The sequence below is a fragment of the Schistocerca piceifrons genome, chromosome X (genome assembly GCF_021461385.2).
Source record: "Schistocerca piceifrons isolate TAMUIC-IGC-003096 chromosome X, iqSchPice1.1, whole genome shotgun sequence".
NCBI lineage: Eukaryota > Metazoa > Arthropoda > Insecta > Orthoptera > Acrididae > Schistocerca > Schistocerca piceifrons.
The window spans coordinates 774,120,083-774,139,492 of record NC_060149.1 but is presented as its reverse complement, the minus strand read 5'-3'; the positions used below and the strand labels follow the sequence as shown (position 1 = coordinate 774,139,492).

The 19,410-nt window shown below is 42.8% G+C and overlaps 1 protein-coding gene and 1 non-coding gene across 2 annotated transcripts in view; both read right to left on the bottom strand.

Moving 5' to 3' along the window:
* The window catches only part of LOC124721187 (adiponectin receptor protein), an 82,434-nt gene extending 65,749 nt beyond the window's left edge, over positions 1-16,685 (bottom strand). The window contains exon 1 of the mRNA XM_047246027.1: positions 16,497-16,685. Within this exon, the coding sequence (XP_047101983.1) occupies positions 16,497-16,520 (24 nt within the window). The 5' untranslated portion in view covers positions 16,521-16,685. The remainder of the gene's footprint in view (positions 1-16,496) is intronic.
* Positions 16,686-17,083: 398 nt separating this feature from the next.
* On the bottom strand, positions 17,084-17,190 carry LOC124723942. Its single transcript, XR_007006589.1, has one exon. It is a non-coding gene; the product is annotated as a U6 spliceosomal RNA (small nuclear RNA).
* Positions 17,191-19,410: the final 2,220 nt, after the last annotated feature.

Below are 19,410 nucleotides of genomic sequence, written 5' to 3'. Positions count from 1 at the left end.
GAATGAAACAAACGAGACTGACAACTCAAACCGGAATTAAAGGAAAAATCACAAGAACGATTAAAGGGCAACAAACATGTGGAGGACACAGGCATGAAGGACATGCGCTAAAACTTAGATCAAATGATAGAACCTGCCCCATGAATAAAACTTAAAACTAAATCAGCCGATGAGAAGTTGTCAGATAAAATTAGCAGCAACGAGTTCGTCGCTGGGCAGTCAAACTGGGACAGTGCACCAGAATATAGGCCACTGTCAACCGGGTGCCACACTGACAGACGGGTCTTCATGGCGCAGGAGGTAACCATGGATCACCCAAGTGTGGCCAATGTGGAGCCGGCAGAGGACAACTGATTCCCTGCAAAAGGCCTGCATGGAAGTCTTCCACACATTCGTGGTCTCCTTAATGACACACAGTTTGTTGTGTGTACTATTATGCCATTACGTCTCCCAAAGTCAAAAAAACCCTATGGCGTAAATCAGAACGCAGGTCAGATTCAGAGATGCCCATCTCCAGAAGCGGTTTCCGTGTAGCCTGTTTGGCCAGCCTGTCAGCAAGTACGTTGACTGGGATGCTGACGTGTCCTGGGGTCCACACAAACACTCAACGATGGGACCAGTCCAAGGTGTAGATGGACCCCCGGATGGACACTACCAAAGGATGGCGACGGCAGCAATGGTCGATAGCTTTTAGGCTGCTCAAGGAGTCAGTACACAGAAGAAACGATTCCCCAGGGCATGAATGGACATACTGAAGTGCAGAAGAGATGGCCACCAGTTCTGCATTGAATACACTGCAGCCATTGGGCACTGGATGTTGTTCAAAATGGCCTCTGTGGATGTAGGCAAAGCCATCTTGGCCATCAGTCATTAAGCCGTCAGTGTAAACCACTTCAGAGCCCTGGAACACGTCAAGAAAGGAGAGGAAGTGACAGCTGAGAGCAGCAGGATTAACTGAGTCATTAGGGTCATGCGAAAGGTCCAGACAAATCTGCAGCCTGGATGTACACCATGGAGGTGTATCTGGAGGGATCTGGATGGGTGATGGCAAAGGGAAGTACTCCAGTTCAGACAGAAGGGATCGCACGCGAATCGTCGTTAGCCCTGACCTGGGCCGCCGATACGGGAGATGAACTGCCGTGGGTGGAAAAAGGAGACGGTAATTCGGATGCTCAGGAGAACTACAAATGTGTACAACGTAACTGGCAAGCAGTTGTGTACGTCAGATCCGCAATGGAGAGACTCCAGCCTCCACCAGGACACTCGTCACCAGACACTCTAAAAGATCCGTTGCTAGGTGAACGCTACAGTTGTGCACTGGGTTGAGTACATGCAACACTGAGGGTGCTGCTGAACCATAAATCAGACTCCCATAGTGAAGGTGGGATGGAACAAGGGCTTTGTAGAGCTGCAGCAGAGTAGAGCGATCTGCACCCCAGTTGGTGTTGCTCCGGCAGCAGAGGGCATTGAGGTTCTGCAAGAAGCACTTCCACGTAAGCTGACAAAGGTGAGATAGCCAAGTCAATTGGGTGGCGAAAACCAGTCCTAAGAATCGATATGTCTCCACTACAGTGAGTGGACCATCATAAAGGTAAAGTTCTGGTTCCGGATGAATGGTACAATGGCAACAGAAGTGCATGACTTCTGACTTAGCGGCCGAAAACTGGAAACCGTAGGCGGGAGCCCATGACTGCACCTTGTGGATGACTCCCTGTAGATGCTGCTCAGCAATGCCAGTACTGGTGGAGCAGTACAAAATGCAGAAGTTGTCTGCATACAAAGAGGGTAAGATGGATGGGCCTACACCTGCTGCTAGACTGTTAATGGCCACTAAACATAGTAATATACTCAATACAGAGCCCTGCAGGACCCCATTCTCCTGGATATGGAGGGAAATATGGCAGGCACCAACTTGGACATGAAAGTATGGAGTGCCAGGAAATTCTGGATAAAAATTGGGAGCGGGCCTCTGAGACCCCACCAGTATAATGTGGCAAGGATATGATGTTGCAAGGTGGTGTCATACGCTTTGCATAGATCAAAAAAGACCACAACAAGGTGTTGGCATCTGGAAAAGGCTGTTTGGATGGCAGACTCTAGGGACACAAGGTTATCAGTGGTAGAGCGACCCTGGCGGAAGTCGGCCTGACATGGAGCCAGTAGGCCACATGACTTCAGGACCCAACCCAACCACTGACACACCATACATTCCAGCACCTTACAAAGAATGTTGTTGAGGCTGATGGGCCAATAGCTATCCACTTCAAGCGGGTTTTTACCAGGACAATGTTGCTCTCCTGCCATTGCAATAGAAAGACGCCGCAACACCAGATCTGGTTGAGGACGACGAGGAGATGGTGCTTGTAGTCAGACGAGACATGTTTAATCGTCTGACTGTGGATCCGATTCAGCCCAGGAGCTGTGTCTGGGCAATGTGCAAGTGCGCTGAGGAGCTCCCACTCTGTAAATGGAGCGTTACAGGGTCCACTGTGGCGTGTAGTGCACGAGAGGAATTTCCGTTCCATCCACCGTTTGTGGGTGTGAATGCCTGGGAGGGGGGTAGTTCTCCGATGCATAGGCTTCAGCATAGTGCTCAGCAATCACGTTTGCGTCAGTACATAACTCACCATTTATGGTAACGCGAGGGACACCTGTTGGGGTCTGGTACCCAAAAAGACATTGATCTTTGTTCAGACTTGGGAAAGTGACATATGGTACCCAATGGTTGACACGTACCTCTCCCAACACTCCTGCTTCCATCACTTTATAAGCTGGCGTACACGGGCACGGAGCCGCTTAAAGGCTATCAGATGCTCTAGGGAAGGGTGCTGCTTCTGTCACTGCAGAGTTCACCGACACTAATTGCCACAGTGACTTCCAGCAACCACCAAAGGACTGTCTTTTGCCGGGTGCACCCTAAAGAGTGAGGGAACGTGTTTCCTGCTGCAGAAATGATTGTGGTAGTCACCTGCTCAACTGTCACATTGATGTTACCATGTGGGGGAGAATCAATGGTGACATCAGAGGTGAAAGTTTCCCAGTCCGCCTTGTTTAAAGCCCATCTGGGCAGGTGCCCATGGGCCTGACGCCGGGGCCATGACAGGAAGACGTGGAAGTGGTCACTACCACACAGGTCGTCATGAGCTCTCCAGTGGCTAGATGGGAGAAGTCCTGGGCCGCAAATTGATAGATCAATGGATGAGTAACTACCTTAAGCCACACTGAAATATGTGGTGGCCCCAGTATTTAAGAGACAGAGATTGAGATGTGACAGTAAATTTTCGACATCTCTTCCTCAGCCAGTAAGCACGGTACCACCCCACAAGGGGGTTATGGGCATTAAAATCTCCCAAAAGTAGGAAAAGTTTAGGGAGTTGATCAATCCGTGCAGCTAATATATTGAGGGATACTGCACCATCTGGAGGAAGATATACACTGCAGACCGTTATTTCCCGTGTCGTCTATTCTGACAGCCACAGCTTCAAGAGGGGTTCGAAGGGGCACGGTTCACTACAGACTGTGTTAGGACATAAACGCAAACTCCACCTGACACTATTATAGTTGCTACAGTTCCTGTAATACCCCTTATAGCTGCAGAAGACAGGTGTCCGCATTGCCGGGAACCAGGTTTCCTGGAGGGCAATGCAGAAAGCAGGTGTGAAGCTTAACAGCTGCCGTAACTCAACCAGGTGGTGTAAAAAAACACCGCAATTCCACTGGAGGATGACATCATTGTGAAACTGGGAAGGCATGGAACATTCAATGAGGCAGTTTACACCTCTGGTTCACCTGCTGCCACCAACTTTTTGCCTAAGCAACCTATATCCATTGTGTTTGAGGGTCCACCGAGATACAGGTCCTCAGCGGACGCCAGAATTTCCACCCCATCCTCAGATGCAGAGCTTGTAGGTAGCAGTGATGTGGGTGCCCTGCAAGTTCCTTGTTCTTGGGGGTCTTCTTTTTCGCTTTCTCGCACTGTTCCTTGGGTTTCCCTGGCTGGGTGGACATCATTGAATCAGTCTCTGGAACTGAGGATGATTGTGAAGCCCTACGACCAGCCGCTTTTGGGCACTTGAGCCACTGGCAGGCGTCATCTTTCCCATTAGCAGAAATCTGGGGAGTGACCAAAGGGACCCCTTTTTGGTGAGAGAAGCTGAAGAAGCCTTACACTTCTCTGGCTGAGGAGTGGGGACGAGTGTCCCCAATGGTTGGGGGGGGGGGGGTGCAGTGCTCCAGAGGTAGGTCGTGCAGGAGCAACAGCAGGGGGGGGGGGGGGGGGGATGGCCCCCACCATGAAGGGGGCAGGTGTAGCCTTCTGGCTCTGAGAGCTGACTGGACTTCAACGAACTGATGGGGCTACAACTGTTCTCGTAGCAGTGGCATATCGTGAGGTCACAGCCACAGGATGTAGGCACTCACATTTTCTCTTAACCTCAGTGTAGGTCAGACGGTCCAGGGTCTTGTATTCCACACTTTTCCTCTCTTTCTGTAAAATCCTGCAGTCTGCCGAGCAAGGTGAATGATGCTCTCCACAGTTGACACAGATGAGAGGTGGGGCACATGGAATATTGGGATGTGATAGATGTCCACAATCTCGACATGTGACGCTCTAAGTACAGCAGGAAGACATATGGCCGAACTTACAGCACTTTAAGCACTGCATTGGGCGAGGGATATAGGGCTTTAAATCACAGTAGTAGACCATCACCTTGACATTCTCAGGTAAGGTTTCACCTTTAAGGCCAAGATGAAGGCACCAGTGGCAACCCGATTATCCCTTGGATCCTGACGAACGCACCGCATGAAATGATCACCTCACTGCTCTAAATTGGCATGCAGCGCGTTATCAGACTGCAAAAGAAGGTCCCTGTGGAATATAATACCCTGGACGATATTTAAGCTCTTATGTGGCATGATGGTAACAGAAACATCTCCCAACTTGCTACAAGCGAGTGAAGTCAGTGACTGGGCCGAGGATGCTGTTTTTATCAAGACTGACCCAGATCACATTTTGGACCAGCCCTCCACCTCCCCATACTTGTCCTCTAAATGCTCAACAAAAAACTGTCGCTCCATCAAAACAAAGGAGTCCCCATCAGTTCTTGTACATGTGAGGTATCGGGGCGAATACGTTTCACTGCCATCCTTAGCCTGGCGTTCCTCCCATGGTGTGTGGCCAGGGAGGGTAACGATTTAGGATCACACTTCCTTGCATTGTACTGAGACTGAACGCTTAGAGACTTCTGGTGTCACCAGCAAGTGATGACATGGTACACTTCATCGCGTGTCATCCGCCCTGATGCTACCCACTCTGACCAGGGGTCCTTCCCACGGGTGCCACCCAGCCGCAGCAAAGGCCACCTGGCAGGATGGCCATTGCCGGGAGTCCCGATGCCCCAGGGTGACAGGCATCTACTCCTTGGCATACATGGGGAATTAACGGCGCAGGCATCAACAGAGTAATCCCTGTTTTGTCAGGGGGTTACAACCAACAGGGTACATGGTGGTGCCACCATAACGAACTGGCTACCATGCTGGATATGAGGTGCAAAAAAGTCCATGGTCATCGTCAGTGCAAAAAGTGACACCGCATAGTGCACAGTGGAAAATGCACCGAGGAATGCGTCCTCATCCAAGAGATGGAGAATGAGCTGGACTGGAGTGCGACGACGAGAAAGTGGGCGAAAGATCAAGGCACCGTGGACATGATGCACTATACAAGGCGCCCTTCCCCAATTTGCTCACTCTTCGGGGAAAAAATTGAAAAATGGAGGTCAAAACCAACAGGGGACCATCACAAAGGCCAAGTGAGACTCCTTTTAGTCGCCTCTTATGACAGGCAGGAATACCTGGGCCTATTCTAATCCAGGGACTCGCAGGGGGTTATGGACAATGTCTCAGGGATTGGTTTGGAGAGTGCTGTTCCCCATTAAAGCAGCCATGGGTGACCCACCTCCTCTCTCAGAAATTATCCTGATGCTCTCCCACACAATGGAACTTTTGGTGGAACGATTAATGGTTTTCATAAACTGTTGTCATGACCTCTTCTTGCTCTCTTGAATAATTCTGCAACACTTTGCCCTCGACACCCAAAAGGCTGCAAGATTCTCTGTAGTTGACCAACACATGAACCTACACAGAGCCGCATGCCTGGTCCTGAATGCAGAGTGGCATTCGGCACTCCACCAAGGGACAAGTTGCCTCTTCTGTTGTCCCATGGACTGTGGAATAGATGCTGCAGTGGCATGGTGGGTCACTTGGTAGTATGACCCACCCATGCCTCGACATTTGCACAATGTTCAAACTGGGCCAACTGGCTACAACGTCTCCCGTTGACTCTTCCGAGCACCCATCGCAGCAGTTTCCTTTAGGGTTCCACACCATCTGGCAGGTAAATCCAGACCGAGAAGTGATCACTTCCGTGCAAGTCATCAACCACTTCCCATTGAGCGATGAGAGCAAGATTGGGACAGCGAAGTGAGAAATTAATGGCAGAACGACCCAGTTGCTGTGTAGGAGTGAGTGCTCTGTCCTGCATTTACCAAGTATGTACATGATGACCTGAGTAGCCTCTCAACTGCTCTACCCCTGGGGCAGGTAGTTACGGAGCCCCTAGGCACACTTGTCCATTAAAATCACCACAGAGGATGAAGGAGCAGGGGAGCTGTGTGACAAGGTCCATTAGGGCCTCTTCATCAAGTGCATCATGTGGGGGCAAGTAAAGGGAACACTGTCAATGAATGACGCACATGCACTGATACAGCAACTGCTTGTGAAGTCTGTCTTAAGTAAGAGGCGATTAGTGGTAGTCAGTACTAATGAAAATACCTATGCCTCCTCTAGCTATCTCTCCACTCAGCTCATCCTTTTTGTGGAGTACATAGCCTCGTAGCTCAGGGGTGTATGATTAATGGAAATGATTCTCCAGGAGACACAGACACAGTTTTCTACCCTGAGAAGAGAGAGTTCCTCCACAAGCATCCTGAACCCCTGAAAGTTCCACTGTAGGATGGGAGCCATTTCATAGATGTAATTTTAATTTACCCCTTTCTTTGCACTGTGGAAGTGAAACACTTGTAGAGCGAGGGAGAGTGGAGGGGCTGTCTGGGCCCAAGGCATCTAACTCCACTAACTCGATCATGTCCTCATCAGTCAGACGTGAAAGAATGACATCTGATGGCACTCTGAACAGCTTTTGACCCAAATGTTGTGAATCTTTCCCTGCATCCTGTCCCTTCAAGAATGAGGGGAAATAGGGGTGTTAGAGGCTCTCTGCTTGTTGTACGCCTTCTTGACAGTCACTACGGAACTCTTGCTGGTCTTTCCTGTGGCAGCTGCTTGGATTGGCTTATCCTTACCTGTTTTGCCTTGGCATGTACACATGGAAGTACAGCTGGTGGGGGTGGTGGATAGTTGTACACTGGATGATATCTGCGTCGAGGTGTTGACCTTAGGAACAGGTTACTGGACCATGGAAGCATAAAATGGTAAAGATGGGAGGTTTCGTCGCCTTATATTCCGTTTTGGCTTCAGCATAGGGGATGTGCTTGGTGACTTAGTTCCTGAATTTTTCGTTCCTCTGCAAAAACAGGGCACTCTCGGCTCCAGACTGGGTGGCTCCCAGAGCAGTTAACGCAGACTGCTGGAGATGGACAGTCAATCCCAGATCCATGGGCTGCCTTTCCACATTTCCCACAGGTCACTTCATCCCTGAAACTCATCATTGTGAGACCAAAACACTGGCATTTGCAGCACCGCATTGGGTTAGGTACGTAAGGCCTAACTCTACATCGAAGGAAACCTGCAATGACGTGGTCAGGCAATGCTGGAGAATTAAAGGTCACAATGAAGGTGGCAATCTTCTCAATTTCTCCATTATTCCTATGCATCCTTTGATCTATGTCCAACTATCCCCTGTAATGCCTATTCCTGTTTAAGTTCAGCTATGTCAATATCCACAATGCCACAGCATGTGACCACACCCTTGTTAGAGTTAAGGGAGTATGCAGTTCAACAGTTACATCATATTCATCCAATTTTTTGGTCTTCGTAAGTCATTCCACCTGCTTTCCCCTGTTAGTCTCGATCAGTAGGGAAACATTCCACAGCTGCTTCATAGACTTCAGGTTTTGGCAAGTCCTTCCAACCATCTAAGAATATAGAAGGGGGACACTTTTTCAAACATCCCCTCCTTCCTCTTGATGACCAAAAACACATTTTGATTTATGACTCCTTGAGCCCTGTTACTATAATTCAACTTATGCAAGTTACCAGGAGGTCCAGCCTCCCTCATTTGTTTGGAGGATTGAGTGTGAATACTCCCAGGCAGTACACCCTTCCCACTGGGAGGAGAAAATGATGATTTCAAGGGTTCCATCTCAGTCCCATGAGCAGCTAGGGAAAGAACGATCCACTCAGATGGGGGCCCGTGTGCCTCAATAAGCCTTATATAACTGAGGTGCAGCTGGTTCCCAGAGGTTGCCTGCTAACGACTGTTCCACCAAAACAGCCATGCATCAGTTTGCAGCACACCTTGAGACAGAGCTTTTTTATGGAGGGCTTTACCATATGTGTGATCCGGGAGGTCAAATGAAGATCCCCATTCCATGCAACACACAACATTCCACTGCCGCACCATACAGTGGTCGCTGAAGCATTCCCCGAGCTTACGGTAACAGGAGACGGGCAGCGCTTACCAGTCCCCAGCTCAGGAACCCCAGAGTCACCAAGCCCGTACTGAGCAAATGAATGCTGATACCCTGAGGGCTATTTCCTAATGGTACACTTATCTTGGAAGGGAAAAAAACAACTAGATAACTCATTTTAGAGTAAAAAATGTGAGTTTTGTGAGGAAGGATCACAACAGCGTGGATATCTTCCCCCAAGGACCCACTCGTGGAGTTTGCAGTTTGCATTAAATTTATCATGAGGTGATAATCTAAAACTTTTTAGAATAAAAATACTGCCATCAGTTGGCACTTATGCAATAATAAGTTCTTTTATGGATGCTTCCAACACGGTCAAGTTCCAAAGGGTTAGACCATTATTACACTGAGGTTTCAAAATTGAATATTTTCAGGAGAGCAACCATTACTGCTTCTTCCTATAAATACAGTTCTACATTTTACTTGAATCAAGGATGATCCCTTAGACTGGTGACATTGTCACTTCGTGCTGCAGTGGAAAATATCATGCCATGGTGCATAATTTTTTACTTGCCAGGCCACTGTTCACCTCCACACATTAAGGACAGTTGTCCACCTCAGAACTCTAAAATTTCAACAAATGGGATATTTTACAAGTTCAGACGGCTTTGCAGAGAATGCATTCGAATAGCTGCCTTTTTGTTACAATGCTCAGAGTGAGATAGATCCATGCAATCAAATTATTTTTTGAGTGTGTAGCGGCCACCTCCAATCAAATAACACACAAGAGGGCAAAAGAGCAGAAAGAGCAATCACAGATGGTGACTGTTACTGTGCTGAGACAAATGAATTGACCACAATCATTTGTCTGTTGTCTGACTCAGTTCCTAGGGTAGGTGTGCAAAGAATTCCAAGTACATTATGTATACTGAACTATCCTTGGCATAGAAATGGGTGGGGACCTACCTTTATCATTTCCATGGTACCCCTTATGATAAATACTTGACAGCTGGCAGAAAAAACTTGGTAAACAGCAACACTATGTGGGCCATAGATTGGAACAACAACAACTGCTCTAAGTTCAGTACAAGAAGTACAAACATGTGGTAACAGGCCCTAACCGTTGTTCCACCCACATAACCAATGAGGTGGTCATTTATGTAAAAATGTTAGCTTCTTCATGCAAATCATAGCATCCGAAATGTGTTTGCTGTCTAAGCACACTAAAGGGTCTACATCTGCATCCATACTCCACAAGCCATCATACAGTGTGTGGCGGAGTGTACCCTGTACCACAACTAGTCATTTTGTTTTCTGTTCCACTCACAGATAGAGTGGGGAAAAAAATGGCTATCTATATGCCTCTGTACAAGCCCTAATTTCTATGATCTTCATGGTCCCTACGCAAAATGTATGTTGGCAGCAATAGTATCATTCTGCAGTGTTCTCTAAACTTTCTCAGTAGTGTTCTTCGAAATGAACATCATCTTCACTCCAGGGATTCCCACTTGAGCTCCTGAAGCATATCCGTAACACTGCATGCTGATCAAACCTACTGTTAACAAATCTAGCAGCTCGCCTATGAATTGCTTCAATGTCTTCTATCAGTCCAACCCGGTGCAGATCCCAAACACTTCAGCAGTACTCAAGATAGGTTACACTAGCATCCTCTATGCTGTCTCCTTTAAAGAAGAACCACACTTTCCTAAAATTCTCCCAATAAACTGAAGTCAGCCATTCACCTTCCCTACCACAATCCTGAAGTGCTCGTTTCATTTCATATCGCTTTGAAATGTTACACCCAGATACTTAAACAACATGCGTTAAGTAGGACGATACTAATGCTGTATCCGAACATTATGTGTGTGTTTTTCCTACTCATCTGCATTAACTTACATTTTTCTACATTAAGAGTCAGCTGCCATTTATCACACAAACTAGAAATTTTTTTCTAGGTCATCTTGTATCAACCTACAGTCACTTATCTCTAACACCTCCCTGTACACCACAGCATCAGCTAACAACCAGACTGCTGCCCACCCTATCTGCCACATCACTTATGTATACAGAAAATAGCAACGGTCCTATCACACTTCCCTGGGCACTCCTGATGTTATCCCTGTCTCCAATGAACACTCATTGTTGAGGACAACATATTTGGTTCTATTACTTAAGAAATCTTCAAGCCAGTCACATATCTGGGAGCCTACTCTGTATTCACATACCTCTGTTAACCATCTGCAGTGGGTACCATGTCTCATGCTTTTCAGAAATCTAGAAATATGGAATTAGCCTGTTGCCTTTCATCCATAGTCTTTCCTGCAACTCTATAATTACAAAAATCTACACTTTTTGAAGATGCCTAACACTTCTGTAAATTAAAGCACGAGACCTTGGCAAAAGAAACCACTTTAACCATTAAAATCATTCTTTATTACTCTTTACAAACAACCAGTCATTTCCAGTCAGCACAATTATTTTCAGTTCTTTTATAATTAATTTTTTTTACATGCTCATTCTGACAAAGACACTAGAAAATGACCCTCCTAGCTCAAACTGTGTAAAGATTAATATGTGAGGAATATGTATATGGACACAGCCTTTTGGACAAGGTGCTGCGTGTTTTTAAATTTTTTAAATATTTTAGCAAAGACAAACATTTATAATATGCTGAGTTTTATCTACTTGACATCTTGTGCATGAGGTTCAGCATAAAATGAACGTTTTACAACAACAAAAATGTTTCAAGACCTGAAGATGACAGCTAAGACTGGTTAAACCTGTTGTCTTTAATTAAAAAATTGTGTGAGCTTGGTGTTTGCACACAAAGGTACTCTCATACAGAAAATTTATGCAGTGATGCATAAATAAAGCAAGGTTTCTACCACCTCTGTGTCCCAAGTAGTTATGCTAACAATCTCACTCTCATAAAAGAATGATGCATCACTGCCAAACTAGCCGTTGCCCAGGAACTGTGCCTGAGTTTGCCAAGTCTGCCCCTAGTCATTACAGGCCAAAGTCAACTGGGGGCGATTTAAAGACCTCTGACTAATAACTCATATTGTACCTATCTCTCTGCCCCCACTTCATTTCATATGTACATTTCCACCACACACTGTATTGGCAGAATTGAAAGCAACAGACTTAACATTTTAATACTTCTAACAATGTGATTAGCGAGAGCAATGTTAATAACCCTGTGCAAGTATGCTAGTTCCTCACTTGAAATTTAACTGTGTTTCAAGTTTATTTCTACGTGATAAAAGTGTAATGCTTACAGAGTCTCCTCAGAAAACAAAGTAAATTTTATTCTGAAGATAATTATTGGTTCCCTTAATGTAAAAAAATTCCAGTTTATCACAATTCTGTTTGAACTGAAAATCAACTCTCCAAGAATGTTGGCACTATTAGTGAAGCAGAATTCACAGGACAGTGTAGGCGAAACCTCCTGTGGATGCTAACTTCAGCTAGCTTTATCATTAGAATATTGTTGAGTCATCAGTAGTTAAATACTCTAACTTGTCAATTCCACATACTTCAATTCCTTGATGTGTAATGGGATAATATTTTGAGTCAAACCAGTTAAGGTATAAAAATATTTTTTAGTCAAAAATGACTGGTCATCAAAGCTGTACATGTTAATTCACAAACCTATGCACACCTAATTAAGAAGTTAATTCTTCAACTGGCCTAACAGGATCTACCAGCTAATGATAGTTGCGGATGACAATATGAACTTCCTCAAAAAGAAAGGTAGAGTCAATCCTGTAAACACCAGACTGTGCCTGGAGCAGTAAGATCTGAATACATCTAACAACTCTTCAACTACCTACGTAAACTTTAAAGCGTACATTTTCAATAGACTTCCACAAAAGGCTACGTATGTTACTGACAAAACACAAGTTTTCAAACCCTATTTGACAGTTATTCTGACAGCAAACACCTATTCCCAGCAAAAATGCTTAAAATCCACTTACTTGCTTATGAATAAATAATTACTGAATAGCAGAATAGCTGACAACAGTGTACTACCCAAATGCTTCAAGTTCAGTGTTATAACTAAACTTAGTGAAATAAATGCACAAATAAATACAAGGCATTGAAAATCATGAATATTGTTTGTTAAATAGTATTCAGCGTTGTATAACTGGTCCAGACATATAAATTTGGGTTTTGTAAGCTGCTCCAATAAATGGCTGAATGGTTCCCACACAGACCGTGGGCAGTATACCTCTTCCTTGGCCATCGCTAAGATTTGTACAATGAAGTAAACTGGAACATTGGGATTGTTATATTCTGACACTGATCCTGGAATTTCATAGTTAAAAATTTTATGATTTTTCTCTTGAAAAGTTCTGTATATGTTTTCTGTAACTTTATACCATTGACAGATGCCTCATCAAGTAAAAATAAAATATGAAAGTGGGGAGTAGTTTTTGTACTATGTACATTATCCCTGAAGACAGGCAAAGTATCAGCAGTACAAAGAAATTTCTCCACTTTGTTTCTAAGACAGTACTACTGTATGATCAACAACAAATGTGTTCACACTTTAGTTTATCTAACCAATCATAATTAAGGTACTTTGTGAGTATATTACCTAATGAAATTTAAACTGAAGGCAATGGCAAGGTCTACTGTGCAACATGAAAAGGTCTTCCATGAAAATGAAACAAAGAAACTTTTTTTAAAGACTAAATGAAATTCTCTCAGCAAGACAATCCACAATTACTTTGTTCATTATTAAGTCATAGACTTAACGTTTCAATTGTGGAATAAATGGGTAAACATAAAGCAGTCACATTATGAGACCAATAAGAGCAGGCCTACATGATGATAGGTGTGTTTTTGACTACAGGGCAATGAGAAATTCACAGATACAATGAGACTGCATTTCTTCTGATAAAACCAAACACTGTTCCCACAGAGTGTTACCACAAATTTCACAAAACAAATCAGGAAAGGTAGCATGTGCTTAGAAACAACACTGTGTAAAATAAAAACTAAACTTCCTAATGCGATGTCATTATACACAAGACCACTGTATTAACATATTTAGCTGATTGCAAGTCAAAGTATCATTACAACAAAAACAGGTGGCAACGTAAGCATAAAAGCTTTCATGATATTCCATATATTTTAAGACTGTCTTAAAGTAACAATGAATAATAATGATTGCTACAGTAAGAACATTGTTCTATCAAATCCTTAAGCAATGTCCATGGAACATATTTTCTTCTATGTACAAGACATCTCTGCAATAAGCATTTCCCAAAGCTTAGTTTCACTATTTCTTGTTTGCACTCCTTAAGGTGGTACTTTGAATACTTTTCTGTTACCACTGATAACTTGGGTCACACAATACTGTATGTGACTTATCTATAGCTGATACATTATAGTGAATTTGCTCTAATTTTGGAACGTTCAATTAACCATAGTACTACTATTCACGTAGTCCAAGCTGACGCTTAGCAAAGCAGCTGATGGTAGCCTTCACAATTGCTCGTATTGCCCACTACGTCAAGCTACAGTTTGAATTACACCAGTAATTCTAGCAATGTAGCATAATCCAGATACCTACACAAACCAACAGCTGTTGAACTTTATATCTCAGACAGAAAACTAAACTGCAAAAGAACTTTTCAGGCAACACACACATTTATGCAATAGTCATAGTTGGTTCCCCCTCCCCTGCCCCCTTGTGGAAATGTTGCTTGCAGTGACAGTTACCTGCAGCATAACCCGAGTTCTACTTTAGGTTGTGAAATGACAATGTACGTTCATGAAGCCAACAAATATGAACGCAAAATTTTTGTTAAAATATTGATTTTAGTGTAGCCCGATGTCTACGTTCACACAGTATGATTACACTGAGTTATAAAAATTTGAACTGATTTTTTAAAGCCTGTATTAGTTCATAGACACATTTCCATACTAATACTTTTGGGCGTATCACACATACGTTGTATGTATGCTCTGATATACACTAGGAGTGGAGGGGGGGGGGACGGCTAACATCCTTCCTTACGTAGGCTGCATGATAAAATTAACCAAAGGTATTTATGTACTCTAAAAATTTACTGTACCCTTCGAAATAAATCCACTGTACTCTTAGAAATAAATGCTCTCTCTGATGTCTGTCTTCACATGTCTATATAGATGTCCGAACCTTCTTATGGCTGTCATTTTTACTATGCTTTGACACTTTTCCCCAAAGAAGCAACCTATTTCAGAGAGAGAAAGACAGATGGTATGTTGGGCCACTGTCATTTGATGACTATACTGCATGCACACACTATTACACTATTTTCTGTCTATTACATCTGTATGTATTACATTACATGCCTCGAGTATGTGCACGTGGCTGAGCATAATTTAATATCAATTTGTTTCTTATTCTTCCTTAATTAAGCAGTCATTTTTAATTTCATTAGTACCGTGTGTTCAGCTGTATGCATAATTGTAAGCACAGTACTGTGTAAATTTCTTATGTTTTGTAAGTTTTCTTGATAAATCGTGTATCAGTGTCTTGGTATCACCAATGCTCCAATGGGAAGCATCATACTTTACTTACATTATATGTACTTAGCATGCATCAAAATACTCAGATCATTATGTAATACACATGCTTGGAATGTACCTCAGAGTTTTAGTTTCTATGGTGGAAAGTATTAAACACAGCATGAATGTAGACATCAGGCTACATTACAGATCAGTGTTACCACAACCTTTATTCCATATTAAAATCACATCCAAGCGATCATCTTCCAACATAACTTACTCAGGCTGCATTAAAAATTAATGTCACCAAACCCAAGATTTCGGGTGGGGGGAAGATGGTGTACACTATCATACTTTCGCCAATGAGTCATTTACACTGACATATGCATACACATAGTTATTTAATGAGGATAGGGCAAGTACAAATACCCCCTATTACACATCTCATGCTGTAAGTGGAAAGGTGCCAAGTAACTTGACAAGTATTAGCAGGGTGCAGTCAATTAGCAGGGTGCAGTCAATAACACAGAACACAGACACTGTATGACACACATAACGAAAACACACACACACACACACACACACACACACACACACACACACACACACACACACACACACACACACACACACACAACTCTGAAAACTTGTTGCACATTTTTAGTGCAGTAGACATAACTGTTTCCATTCGACAAGGTAACACTAACCAACGCGCACATTCTTTCTAGATCTGATGCAAAGTGAAACCATAACTAACCATCTCTCAAGATGTTCAGTTGTAGAATTCGAGCACACGGAATGGTTTATGTAAGGTATGGTAACTAAATCAGTTAACCATACCAATTTTCCATATGACATTATGACTCTTTCTGTAATAAAGGCAGAAAAAAATTCAAACCTAACATACGTTTCCCGTGTGTTATTCGCCCAAGTTAACATATAATTTCATCCTCGAGGAGTACATATGGGTTTCACATAGTTGACAGCTAAACACTTCCGTAACTAGAACAGGAACCTGACAGGAAACTCTACCTCCTCAAGAATTTGAATACTGCATATATTTGTAAAGAGAAATATGAAACAACTGGGACACACTATTTGTGTGTATACGCACATCATAATCTGACAATAGCATTTAAAATCGAACACTTGGAAATTATTTACGACTACTAATTTTTTTGTCCGCCGAAGAAAAAACAGAATTAATTAGTTTGGAAAAACTTAAAAACAGTTAACACTGTCACCTGAAATTACATAACTTACGGAATTAAAGAATAACGTGAGCGCTCACGGAAAAATACGTAAACTACGGGAAAAACAATCGCAGGCAAATGATTTTTGACACCATACCTTATTTTCTTTGCCATCGGGCATTTTGATTACTTTTGCTCACCACTACCCAACTTAATAGTTACAATTTCCAAAATGTCAATTGGAATCACTGAACAGAACTACATCACAGACAATTACTTCAAAAACAGCAGCGTATCTGCGATGAGATGGCCTCTGCCCTTCAACAAATTTCAAGCTTCGACATGTGATGCGCTCTTCCGTGTCAGAGGTGAACATCTGTGAAGCGTATTAAAGTAGCACTATTTTTAGCACTTTTCAAGTAATTAGTATTCTTTCATGTAATCTCAAATACTCGTATTCTTATTTTAAAATGGTAATCCATTGCCTAAAAAGGTTTTCATGAAAAATATATTAAGTAAGACGGGGCATTATGGCAGTTTTGGTAAAATCGGATATTCCCACATAGTTTTATTATAAAAACTGTGGGTCAAGTACGATCAGTAGGTATGTATGCTACAACGTATATAATACAATATTTAAATGAGAACAATTTATCCTTAGGAATATAGATTTGAATACGACGTGAACCCCTCACAAGAGGTACCTGTAACTTTATGAGTGGATCCAGAAATTTCCCAAGTTTCATTGCATGCAAGCATTTTTTTTTTTTTTTGGACTTCCTTGCGCAAGAGTCATGCTAATCACCTCTACATTGTTCATATTTTAGTGTGTATACCGCCGAAGCGAGCACTGAATAAATACTAGTCACAGTTCCTGTTTTGATTGATTGATTGATTTTTTTATTGGTCCAGTCTTATCATATAGCACAAAGTGGACAAATGATACTCTACAATTCAAAGAAAAGTTGCAATAATGCATAGCATCCGTACATAGTAGGCAAATTAAAAGTAGGTATCTATTTTTAAATTTTAATTTTTAGCAACTTTTTTGTCACATATTCAGAAATTATTTTACGCCCTGAAATCAGCGCTTTATTAGAAACGCCATTAATTTAATTTTAAATATTGGATATGTAACAATTTTAATTTTCTCTGGTATCTTATTGTGTAGTATTACACCAATACCAATTACGCTTCTCTGATAGGCTATTGTTCTGTGATGATTCGGTGTATGTTTGATTTCTCTCTGGTACGATAGATGTGTAGATCTTCGTTCTGTAGTAGTTGCTTGTTTTCAATAGGTAGTCTCTAGTGAAAAAGTTTCGTAAATGAATAAACTTGGAACATTCAGAACACCAAACTCAGTAAAATGAGATCTACAGGACTTCATCTTTTTAAGGCCACGAATTCTTTTTACAGTTATTTTTTGCATTCTAAAAACATATATGCTGTGAATTGAGTGTCCCCAGAAAATGATCCCATATTGCACCAGTAAGTGGAAATGCGCATTGTATCCCTGCAGTACTCTCGTTTTACTTGTTGTAGACTTTAATATTCTTAGACCATGGCACGTGGATGAGAATTTCGTAGATAAGTTATTTATATGTGCGTCCTACCTTAAGTCTTGCTGAACCTACAGACCCATAACATTTGTGACACATTTTGTAAGGGATTATTTTTTTAATCGTGCTTGAATAGACATTTGATTAGCTGAAGGAAATAAATGAGAGTTCACGCACACAGCTCTTTCATTATTTACAATGAGCTTGATTTTATCGAACCACTCAGAAACGCTTGTCATGGAACTTACTGCCGTTGACTTCAAAGGACCTGGGCTGGATCCAGTAAGCAATATGCTGGTGTTATTGGCAAATAGAATATTTTTTTGGGGACTCGTATATTCAACAAATTCGTACACAAAACTCAAGAACAGTAGTTGACCTGAGCATGATCCCTGCAGTAAACCACATTTTACTGGTAATTCGATAGAAAGGAAGAAGTTATTTCTTGTTTTTTCCTTAGTATTGAATTCATACTGATGTAATACCTTCTGCTTGCAGTTTTTTTTAGGAAGGAAGGAAAAAAAGAAATGAGCAGAATAAAACCATATGTCCAAATTAATTTGCAAGGTGAATTTGAACTAACTCATTCCACATCATTACAATCTGTCATACAGAATGATCTATGGAACATATAACCAAATAACTAATAACTGTGTGCTACACCTCTTACTCCTCGTCTTTCTAATTTTTCGAGTAGAATGTTATGGCTCAGGATGTTGAAGGCTTTTGACAGTGCAGCTAATTTATGTTGATCAAGGGATTTTAACGCACAGTCTGAGAATTCAACTGACAACTTAAAAACTGGCCATGGCATGGAGGAATTTCGGAATAGGCACTTCAAAGTGGTAATGGAACGATTTGAGACCACTAGTCAACATCTACATCTACATTTATACTCCGCAAGCCACCCAACGGTGTGTGGCGGAGGGCACTTTACGTGCCACTGTCATTACCTCCCTTCCCTGTTCCAGTCGCGTATGGTTCGCGGGAAGAACGACTGTCTGAAAGCCTCCGTGCGCGGTCAAATCTCTCTAATTTTACATTCGGGATCTCCTCGGGAGGTATAAGTAGTGGGAAGCAATATATTCGATACCTCGTCCAGAAACGAACCCTCTCGAAACCTGGCGAGCAAGCTACGCCGCGATGCAGAGCGCCTCTCTTGCAGAGTCTGCCACTTGAGTTTGTTAAACATCTCCGTAACGCTATCACGCTTACCAAATAACACTGTGACGAAACGCGCCGCTCTTCTTTGGATCTTCTCTATCTCCTCCGTCAACCCGATCTGGTACGGATCCCACACTGATGAGCAATACTCAAGTGTAGGTCGAACGAGTGTTTTGTAAGCCACCTCCTTTGTTGGTGGACTACATTTTCCAAGGACTCTCCCAATGAATCTCAACCTGGTACCCGCCTTACCAACAATTAATTTTATATGATCATTCCACTTCAAATCTTTCCGCACGCATACTCCCAGATATTTTACAGAAGTAACTGCTACCAGTGTTTGTT